Raw genomic sequence first — 11,919 nt, 5'->3', positions numbered from 1 at the left:
TTATATCTATCTCTTTAATTGGGTATACTATAGCCTACGTCACAGGTCGTGTTATTCCTACTAAATTTAACTAGTAAACAGCATTTTCTGCGAACCTGATTTCTAGCAACATTAAACGAAGTGTGTTGTTATAAGTCGTTACTCGTCAGGTTGGAAATGTATTAGTCTAGTTTCTTTTGGAATAATTTATTTTGTTATTTTATCTAAGTTTATGAATTTTGTAAATATATTTAAAACTCAACTTATTGATTAAACTAAAAGGTAAATATTATTCCTAGTAAAATGCTCGGAGTGAAAGTAATTGTGTTTTTTTTTTCATATTATACCCAATTGTATGCTTTGCTTTTTAAATTTTGAGCATGATTTCGTCGTGTCGTCTCTCAGTACTGATTTATTAATTCTTTACTTACTTTCTTTCAATCCGGCGAAGAACGGGTATTCAGCCTGTTAAGTAATAAAATGATCTTACCGCGAATATTATATTTTAAAATAACTAAAAGAAAAAAAGGTTTCACCAAAGTTTTCAGCTTTTGTCTCGTATGTACTATGGCTCAGTTTAGTATTATTAATTCGGCTTATTATTAGTTTTACTGTTTAAAACATTACATTATATTTTATTCATCAATATTAAATAATCCTAATAATATGTATTTCTTCTTGAAATAAAATTTTTAAATAAATGAAATTAATTGAAAACTTCATTTAAAGTTTAAACTTTAGCATTTAGTTGGAGTTAAAAACTCACAAAGATGTTAGTTTTGTTGTAAGATGTTGGCAACATCACTTAATATCCGAATCAAATAAAATAGATGATGATGTTGTTTTTCAAATTATGGCTGATTTCGCCATGCCTATTATATGCAATCCTCTAAAATACAAAGGCTTGGCACATAATGAAGAAGAGAGAGACCGACTTGGCCTTCGCGGAATTTTACCTCCTGCTATTAGACCTGTCGAATTGCAAGTGGAAGCATCATTAAATGGTGTGAGGAGTCACCACACAGATCTAGATCGTTATTTGTTTTTACGTACTTTGCAAGATACAAATGAACGCCTATATTACCGAGTACTGTGTGAAAATATTGAAGAACTCATGCCTTTTGTTTACACGCCAACAGTTGGACAAGCATGTCTGGAATATAGCCAACTGTTTATCAGACCAAGAGGAATGTTTCTGTCTGAAAAAGACAAATATTCCATATTTAAAGTTCTCGGAAACTGGCCTGAAAAGGATGTAAAAGCTATAGTGGTGACAGATGGAGAGAGAATCTTGGGACTTGGTGATCTTGGCAGCAATGGTATGGGCATTTCCATTGGTAAATTATCTCTTTATACAGCAGTAGCTTTCATTCCACCTTCTGCTTTATTACCTATTGCTCTCGATGTTGGTACAAATAATGAAACCTTATTAAACGACCCTTTTTACATAGGACTCAAACAACCCAGAATACTAGGTGAAAAGTACGATGAGTTTATTGATGAATTCATGAAAGCAGTCGTTAAGAGGTATGGAGAACACTGTCTAATTCAGTTTGAGGATTTTGGAAAAGAAAATGCTCAACGTTTGCTTGAGAAATACAGACACGACTATTGTGTATTTAATGATGATATACAAGGAACAGCGGCAGTAGGATTAGCTGGTATTTTGAGCAGTGTTAAAATAACAAAGACTGATGTGTCAAACAATACATTTTTATTTTTTGGTGCTGGTTCTGCAAGTTCTGGAATAGCCGACTTGTTGTCACTTTATATGATAGAGGAAAATTTTCCGGAAGAAGATGCTTACGATCAAATATGGATGATGGATTCAAAAGGTCTTCTAGTTGAAGGTAGAGATCTGTCGCAAATAAATCCTTCAAACAAAAAATATGTGAAAAAATTTCCAGAAATTTCAGATTTAGGAGAAGTTGTTAAAAAAGTAAAACCAACATTTCTGATAGGTGCTTCAGCACAGTTTGACGCTTTCACTGAAAATGTGATAAAATCCATGCCAACTCATCAAACTCCTACAATATTTGCTCTTAGTAATCCAACTAATAAAGCAGAATGTACTGCAAAGCAAGCTTACGAGTTCACCAATGGGCGATGCATTTTTGCAAGCGGTACAGCATTTCCCTCTGTCACATATAAAGATAAGACGTATCATCCTAGTCAAGGAAATAACGTTTATATATTCCCTGCTATTGCAAGTGCGATTATTGCCACTAAGGCTTTACGAATCACTGATCATGTTTTCTTGGTAGCTGCAAAAGCCCTCGCTGCGCAGGTCACTATGGAACATATGTCAGAAGGGCGAGTTTATCCTCCTATAAGTGCAATCAAACATATTTCTTTAGCCATTGCAGTTGAAGTTGCCAAATTTCTGTTCCAGGAAGGTCTTGCTACATACGAGCCCAAACCTGATGACATGGAAGAATTTTTAATTTCAAAACAATATATATATGACTATGATGTGTAAGCTTGAACTAAACAAATTGAAAAATTGAGGTATCGGATTGATAATCAATGTTACTTAATGGACTGACCTCCTAAACACGGTGATAGTAAAACTTTTGATTTTTAACCATATATATTTAAATTTTTAACAATATATATTATTGTATGTAAATTTTTCATATAGAAATAAAAAGCTCTCATGTTTGTCAATATACATAGATATTTGTCTTGAGTGACTCTAAAACCACGAGTATTTTTTTATCTCAGCTGGAAAAACTCAAATGATTGTAAACTAAAAAACTTAAAGCCTTTTAAGAAGTGTCACTAATTAACATTGCGTTAATTTAAAAAAGAAGTACGATTATTATTTTTTTTTTACCCATTGGCAAAATGGGTGTTGTTTTGGGTTTGATGACGTGTGCACCTTATTCGGACGTCATCACGCTTTTCAACTGAGTTCAGGAGCATTAGTAAATAGCGCGCATGCGCCGTCATTGCATGAGCTGCTATGACGACCGCTGCTGTTTGACAATTTTTTTAGAATTCTTTTTTCTTTTTCTTTTTACCAGCGTGTATTTTTAATATTTTCATAATAAATTTAAGAAATTTTATGGCCTATTTATGATTAACTTATTCATAATTACTGTCTTGGTGGCGATTTAGACATGAAAACTGAAGAAGGAAAAGACTATTGTGACGTCTTAAGAAATGTATATTTGGCTGAAATTGAAAACCAATCCAGCCTTTTGGACGGCAAGAGGACAGAAATCATTTGAAGTAGTTTTTTCAAGCATGACTTGAAATGTCATGGCGCTTATGACATTCTGCTCAGGGAAAAAAATTTGATCAATGGATAACCAGTGATCGCAGTAATGCGATCACAATGTTTTCCATTTTTTTTTTTTAATTTCTTTTCTTTTTTGAATTGTTCACATGCAATGTCATAAAATTTTTATATCATGTTCATTTCCGCAGTCAGTTTCGATGGTTATTTTTTTCACTTTAAAAACAAAATTATTTTCTTTGAGCATCTCTTGTAGCTGACAGAAACTTAAATAAACATGCTAATTTTCTAGTTTCAAGTGCTACTACAACTTATCTCACATAAGTGTATTGAATAAAATTGAAGATTTCGTGCCTTTTTAATGATAAGATATATTTTTTTGAAAGTTATATTTTTACATTAAAATGTACCTAAGTATTGTTTTCAGATTGAATTTTCAACTTTCTAGAACATTTATCGAAGAAAATATTCATAAGCGAGAGAATTTAGTCCAAAGGATGTTCAGTAAACACTGCCCTTAATATAGAATTCTTATTAAAAATGAGTCACAAATTTATACATATCAGGGGTGACATATAAATAATATCGAATAGATAAAGCAAAAATATCACAAAAATCTATCGAATTACCTCCTGAGAGAAGCATAAATGAAAAGATCAAAACCGATTTGATATTTCTGTAAAACGTGAAGAAATGTCTAATAGTCGTATTTCACCTCTGCACATCTTCCTACATCAGTCAAACTGGTTTTAGAGTTTTAAATCTCTTCTCCCTCAATTGTGATTTCTAAAGTGTTGCTAGTATTTTGCACTTTTGCTAAATTAATGTTAATTTGTGACCCTAAAAAGAATATTTTTTTATAAACGAATATTTAACTAAGATTAAAAAAATATTGATTAAGAACGATGATTACAATTAGATATGTCCTGTCAAGACTATAATTTCATTCGATGAAATAGACTAGAATAATAAGAAACACATTGAAAGTAACTTTTTATTCGAAATTAATTACAATCAATCACTTGTAACAATTATTCAATAAATAAAACACAAAACATAAATAATACCGTTCAATTGAGAAATCAAATAAATACGAACAAAACATAAAACAGACACACATCCACGCAAACTGAGATATATTTTTTAAACTTTCTTTAAAACAGTAAGCTTTAAAACTCAAACTAACACTATACATTTATAAGAAGAATTTTTGCTTCATAAGCATAACATGTGGGGGTGCTAAAGTTTTAAACTATTTAACTTAATATTTTTCAAATATTTAAAATTTTGAAACATCATCCTACAGTGATAGATTATAAAAGTCTCTTTTCTGAAAATATTTAAAAAAGTTTATTATGTAATAATTACACATAAATATTATGCAATAATAAACAAATATATAGTGTAAATGTTTTTTTCTTAATTTTGTGCGTCGCTGGCAATGATTATTTTTGTTAAAAATGTCGTTATTTGTAGTCCTTACTTTCCAAACTATAACATAATGATATTTTGAACTAAATAAATATTAAAAACAATTTATTTAAAAATAATTCTTTTTTAAAAATATAAGTTAAGTAGTGTACTTTATACCCATATCAAATGATCTTCATCCTATAAGTATTTGAAACGTTATGCTCTTAATTCGGATACAATTTGTCCCAACACATTGTTTTTTATATGAATTTATTGCGCTATAATGATGAGCTTTCGTCATTTTATACTTATATAGCCAAGCTGACATCTTAAGCTTCATATATTCTTTTTTCATTTGATTTTACCTTTATTATACTCGCTTTAGTGAAATGGTGAAATGCAGTAGATTTTTTTAAATAAACTAAATATTTATTTGCTTGAAAATTGTAATAAACATTAAATATGTCAATAAAACTTTTATATTGGGCACTTTTTTACCAATAAAAGAGTTTCGCGCGGGCATGTATCTCATTTCCTATAATTCATTTTGCGCTTAATTTTTTTATCATCCTTAGCATTGCTGTTATTTATGTTTAAATCAAATTTTTTTTCCTAAATTATTGTTGTCAAAATGACTATTATCAGAAATTTTATTATAGTTGTTTAGATAATTATTGTCGAAAGTTATCGTTGTCAAGAAAATCATTGTCGAAAGGTATAATGCTGTTGTCACGAAATATTATTTACATTGCAATTATTTACATTACAATATATTATTTGCATTACAATATTCATAATTGATTCATTATGTAACATTTCAAGAAATCTGACTTAAGTAAATAAAATAAGCTTAAATAATTTTTTCTCAAATGTTTATAATCAATAGATAGGACTTTAAAACGAATAAAAAGTGCATACAGAAATTTTAACCTTCAGTTTTTAAATATTTATAATCATTAATCAAGGAATATGACCTTTAAATAAATAAAATAGGCTTGAAAACTTTTTACAACATTCAGTTTTCAAATATTTATAATCATCAACCCATAAATATGACTTTAAAATAAGTAAAATTAGCTTAAAAAGTTTTAAAACCTTATGATTTCAAATATTTCAAATAACAGCAATATTAAAAATTTTATACATGTATTGCACATCACAACAGGTAATAAGTAAGACTTCTAATGTTCAAGCATTTTCGGTGGTTCGTTAAATGCCTGGTAAAAAACAAACTCTTTAGACTGTCTTGTCTTCTACGTCATGTATGCCATCTTTTAATCAAGGCATATTTTTCGATAAAAAATGGCGGTGCTTTGTACACGTGTGTTGCAGAAAACACTAATTTGTGAAAAAGAAGAAAACATATTAAAGGAAAGGAGACAGACAGAAAGACGAATCATGAGAACGTGCTGTACGCATGCGGCAGATTGTCTCGTGTTTGCATTCACCCGTACAAATTTCCCTTGGAAAATCACTCAAGCTGTATAAATGCCTAAAAAACAAAAGGAATAAAAAAATTATAATATAAGTTATCAAAATAAACTATTTTCATGTACAAAGTTTCGGCTGCTTGATTGACTATTCAAAATTAACATTTTTGCTCTGGCTCATGTTGGTTTTTTCGTAAGACGTAGTCAGAGCTGTCAGTCAGTGCTATTTATTGACGAAATTTGTGATCATTTTTGAAGTTTAGTATTAAACGTTTTTCGATCTTCTTAACAAGGAGCAAAAAACGATACATATCGTGGACCTAATTATTGTCTAGGGCCCATAAAATCTGAGAGATCTCAAAAGTAATAAAATTATTACTATTCTTTTAATCTGATATTTTTTAAATAAAACAAAACAATGAAAAATATTATGTTAAATTTTGAAATACTTTTATTGCTTTTAACAAAGCTATCGTTTATTTAGCTTTAATATTTGGAAAAGTAACTTTCAACTGCCTGCTGTCAAAATGTTTAAAAATATTCTAAAAATTATTAGGTTGCAAAAACGTTTAGGAAAAGCTTTCAAACCTACAGGCGTTTTTTTTCTCGTATCAGACTGTAGTCATCAGCAGGTTAATTTCAAAACATTAATTAAGAGGTCCAGAAAAATTGGTGAGCTTAGGACTCAAATTTGTCTTTTATATTTCTATCTTGGGTTTTTTTTTCGTTTTCATTTCTATTCACTTTCGTTTATCGATTTTCCAACTCGGTGATAATTTTTAGAGCACCTGGTAACTATAATCGGTGACGTAATTACAAATTTAGTGTTTTATTTAGTGTAGTTAGTCGTCTAACTACACAAATTTAGTGTAGTTAGTCGTTCTATAATTATAAAATATAAGCCATTACACTGTTGAAAGCAGAAAAAAATTTATATTCTTCGCAAAAACAAAATAATTTACATTGTCAAACAAGTCATAATTCAAAATTATGTAAATATTTTTGAATTATGACTTGTATGTAAGAATGTAGGAGATTTTTGGAACATCCTTTTTGATTTTAAGATTATCTCTGAGAAATTTTAAATAAAACAAATGTTGCTTCTACAACAGACATGTTTCACGTTTATTGACGGCAAAAAAAATTCGTCGATGAATTTTTTTTCAGGTATATAGAAAGACGCATTAGAAAACTATGTTATTAAAGTTTTCTTATAAACGCTTTAAATATATATACATATATATACATATATATATATATATATATAAATACAAGAAAACACAAAGAAAGTTAAGAAAAACAATAAGTTTCACTTATTGCGCTTAAGCTGCAAGTAAACAGAACTCATTAGATAAGTTCAAAATGAAGAATAAAACAAAGAAAAATTATAGACATATGAAGAAAAAAAAAGGGGGGGGGGAATAATAAGTAAAAAAATAACAAACAACAGTTTATATAATAATTTTAAAAAAAATGAAATTTTATTTAAAAAACCGGAAAAAAAACCGGAAAAAAAAGATATAATCTTTTCTTCAGCCCACACGATTATATCCGCAAAACAGAGTGCTTTCTGATATTGTGTGGGCTGAAGAAAAGATTATATCTTTTTTTTTTCGGTTTTTTTTCCGGTTTGTTTAAATAAAATTTCATTTTTTTTTAATTATTATATATATATATAAACTGTTGTTTGTTATTTTTTTACTTATTATTCCCCCCCCCCTTTTTTTTCATATGTCTATAATTTTTCTTTGTTTTATTCTTCATTTTGAACTTGTATATATATATATATATATATATATATATATATATATATATATATATATATATATATATATATATATATGATATATATATATATATATATATATATATATATATATATATATATATATATATATATATATATATATATATATATATACATATATATATATATATATATATATATATATAATATTAATTACCTTAATTACTTGTACCCCGTGATGCCATGAACTCTCTGGGCCACTAATACAACAACTTTTCAATTTTTCCACGAACATTACAAGCGATATCTTACATGTGATCTTAACAGCAAACAAATTAGTGGACTCTACATTCGTACATTCTAACTGTCCCATGACATGGAAAATCTCATGTAGTAAATGAAAAAGTTGTTGATTCGTGGCCTTACAGGTTAAAAATACATGTGCAGAACATCAGACAGCATCAAAAATTAGACCTGTTTACACAATGAGGGAAGCAAAAGGAGGTATTGCATAATTTTAGGCATTTCATGTTATGTATGCAGGCAATTTACACCTGCTAAAAGATGTGAAAGTGAACTTCTGCACTTCTAGATCAATTTAATTTCTCTCTATCAAGGCAATTCAAGACTTGACAGCATCGACAAATAAAATTTAGTGCATTATGTCGATTGTTATAATCTCTTGCAAATTAGTCCTACTCCAACTACTGTATAAGTAATCTCATTAAAAATATTAATATTTCTTTACTTACCGAGAAAATTTCTGAAACAATTCTTCGTCCATATGAAAACGATCCAGGAGTTTATGCCATTGGTAAGGAGAAAGCGATGGCATGCCGTATTCTTCCCGCGCAGAATATGACCGTCGCCATATTGGGCGATCATACATGTTAGCTTCAGTTAAATTCAGGTAAAACGTTTCAGAGTCCAGTACAGCCTGCAAATAAAGCAAATAACTCAGCAATAACTTTATTTAAACCAGTATTCTGATTTTTAAACCAAGTATTTTTAAACCAAGCACGGAAGCATAGTTCATTTTACCCTTTAACGGTCGCATAATTTTGAAGAAAACGATCATAAAAGTACCCATTTTTTTATTCAAGAAAATTATATAAAGCTAAGAATACAATATCTATAGTCATTTTTAATTTTGGGATGAATTTTTTGCTTACGTGTTTGATGAGTGCCGACATCTAGTTTAAAATAAACTATCTCTAAACACATGACAAATAGTCAGGCACTGCCATCTGATGTATATATGGAGAATTAAACATGATTCCGAACATAAGAAATACTTTGCTTTAATCTTTTTGTCGCGCTATTTGTGAACACACTATCCTAGAAATATTACGGTCACGAGAAATAGAGGGCGAAACTTCACCTTGTCATTTTGACGACAGAGAGAAGGAAGGGGTTTATGTAATAATCGTATTAACTAAACTATGAAGTTAAACTGCTTTTTTGAGACTTTTTCAAACGGTGGACTAAATCCGGTTACCTAATAATTTAACCAAACAACGTATACAATTTTGGTGTGGTTTTCATTAATGGCAAAAAAGTTACATTTTTTGAAAAAACACACTATTTATTAATAAAATGCACTGTTTATAAATAAAATGCACTATTCATTAATAAAATACGCTATTTATTCATTAAATGTATTATTTATTGAAAAACTACACGATTATTATATTGTAATATAATAAACTTACACATGTTGTTTCAGGATAGTACCCATCCACTGTGTAAATTCTATAAGAAGGATTAACTCCGTCGTAACTAGTGACTGATGGTCCTATATAAGCCATAGATGTTGGCCTTGATTTATCCTCGTAGAACACTTCAAGCTCATCAAGATGACTGTGTCCAAAAAACTGACCCCGCACTGTGTTCTCAAACCTTTTTTTTTAAAACAAATGCATCAAATTAATATTAAATTAATATATAAAAAATTAATATTCCATTTGAAAAACATCTTTCTTTAATTTAATAAAACTCATTTACATTTCTAAAGTAGGACACCGACGTCAAAGTCTCGGTGCAATATTTTCTCTTGACGTAAAGTCATCTGCGCAGGCGCAGAACATTGAATTTAAAAAATATAGCGTCAGAGAAGAAGACACAGGAAGAAACGCTTCCAGTTTTTGATATTTTTTTCAAGAATTTTTCAGAAAATACTTAGAGAACACTTTTGTAAGCTTAGAAGTGTTTAATTCATACGAATTTTCATACTTAGCAATAGAGTTTAAGGCTTTCAAAAGTTTGAGAGACTGACAATAAATTACGAAAGAAAAAAAAAAGTTTTTTTTAACACCCTAAACCAAAAAGTCAAGCAATAAGATTCTAAATTCTCTCAATTACTTTGGTTTATATTTGCAATAACTACATAAAATTTCGTAAATCTAGCTTAAAGATTCATAGAGACAAATTAACATTTTCGTAAAAAACTGAATTTTTTTTTTATTATTATAGCTTTCAAAATATTCAGTGAAATTGACAAAATTTTCGGAGAAATTTAAAGTTAATTTTCATAAAATGTTGTAATATTTGAAAAAAAATGCTAAAAAATGCACAAGATATGAGCATTTAAAGTAGTTATTTTGTATTGCGCATGCAATTAAAAAATTTAAATAATAGCATTTAGTAAATCGTTTTTGGCAACTTATGGAAAAGTAAAAAGTTTCACGCAATTAATAATAATTTTTCGATTTAAAAAAAATCAAAATAATCAAGGGTTTTCTACAAACTGTATTATGTAGTATTGCAAATTACACGACCTTATAACCGACAGCAAAAACAAAACTAAATATGTGGAAAACCTCTTATCATTTTGATCTTTGAAAAAGTACAAAAACTACTTAGAAAATTGCTTGAAATTTTTATGTTCTTAAGATACTTAAATCAAATTTTTTCATTAGTTTCCAAGTATGATCCCCTATAAAATTGAGAGAAAATAATTTTAAATTTTTCCACACATGCGCGTTACAAGAGAATTGCTTTAAATGCGCATCTTTTAACAATTTTTGTTCAAATTTTAAAACAATAATTTTGCAATTAATTTTTAACTGCGCCAAAAATGGCATCAAAGCTTACATTAGAGTGATTTTTAATATACAGAATGTTAATGTACAGAGTGAACTTAATATACAGAGAGTAAAGAAAGATTAAAAAGAGTAGAAACCAAACTTATAAAAAAGTAATTACCAATGATTATAATTCTTTAAAAAGAAGCATCTCACTGTGATTGTAATTGAATACCATATATCATTAGTAAATTAATTCATAAAAATTTTAAAATTACTTTTTATCTAAATAAAAATTAGCAAATACTTGCCTGTTAATTATTCTGTGATAATTAGAGCTCCACACTGGCAGACAATCACTATGTCCAGGTGGAATATGTCCAATAATATGTACCTGCAAAATTCAAGCAACCATTTTCTAATAATAGTTAAGTAGCTCTTCATTTCGTAAATAACTAACATTTCTGAATGTAAGGAGTTAGTAAAACCTCGTTATCACACAAATGATAAAGAATTTATTTACTATTACAAAAATAAAAGAAAGACAACAGAAATGCAATTCAAATATAGGATATTTTCTTAAGCGAAATTATTCATTTTCGAAGAGAAACATTAAAACTTTCAGATTCCCGAACCTCAATTTAAATAACATTTTTTTTTCATTTATAATGGCAGGCACTGAAGTTATTGTTCTTCGCCATGAAAGATGTCGGAGGTGTTGCTCATTTCGCGTAGTCTGGTTAGCAACTTGTAGCAAAAGTCACGGAAGCAAGCAACGTTACCCACTCCAGATTGTCACAGCTAGGGTTGGGCCTCGTTCACACATAATACACAGAGAGAAACATCCATGTCCTGAACGGGATTTGAATCCACAGGCATTGACTTCGCAGTCTGGCACGCTAACCGCTCGGCCACCTGGCCAGGATTTAAAAAATAACCAACTATTTTTTTTTTATAAAATTTCAAAATGAATTGTTAAGAAATTTTCCTCTTCAGTAGATTTTACAAAACAAAATTTTACAACTTCTCGATTATCAATTTCTCGACAAATAATAGCTACACCCGTGGAAAAACCTTTCACTGTAA

General features: G+C 29.0%; 2 protein-coding genes across 3 annotated transcripts in view; one reads left to right on the top strand and one right to left on the bottom strand.

The window, feature by feature from the left end:
- The first annotated feature begins 809 nt into the window (after positions 1 to 809).
- LOC122270820 (NADP-dependent malic enzyme, mitochondrial-like) lies at positions 810 to 2,673 on the top strand. Its single transcript, XM_043049737.3, has one exon. It carries the CDS (start codon positions 833 to 835, stop codon positions 2,456 to 2,458), a length of 1,626 nt encoding a protein of 541 aa, XP_042905671.2. The 5' UTR covers positions 810 to 832; the 3' UTR covers positions 2,459 to 2,673.
- A 1,527-nt stretch (positions 2,674 to 4,200) lies between these two features.
- Positions 4,201 to 11,919, bottom strand: part of LOC107436928 (sphingomyelin phosphodiesterase) — a 67,943-nt gene continuing 60,224 nt past the window's right edge. For both annotated transcript variants that reach the window (XM_087157218.1, XM_087157219.1), the window contains exons 10-13: positions 11,145 to 11,227; positions 9,523 to 9,709; positions 8,563 to 8,747; positions 4,201 to 6,125 (exon numbers count right to left, since the gene is read on the bottom strand). In XM_087157218.1, the coding sequence (XP_087013344.1) occupies positions 5,999 to 6,125; positions 8,563 to 8,747; positions 9,523 to 9,709; positions 11,145 to 11,227 (582 nt within the window). In that variant the 3' untranslated portion in view covers positions 4,201 to 5,998. The remainder of the gene's footprint in view (positions 6,126 to 8,562; positions 8,748 to 9,522; positions 9,710 to 11,144; positions 11,228 to 11,919) is intronic.

The sequence above is a fragment of the Parasteatoda tepidariorum genome, chromosome 2 (genome assembly GCF_982258835.1).
Source record: "Parasteatoda tepidariorum strain Cologne lab strain chromosome 2, Ptep-v5.0, whole genome shotgun sequence".
Lineage (NCBI taxonomy): Eukaryota > Metazoa > Arthropoda > Arachnida > Araneae > Theridiidae > Parasteatoda > Parasteatoda tepidariorum.
Note: the sequence above shows the minus strand (reverse complement) of the source record. Positions and strands in the feature narration are given on the sequence as shown.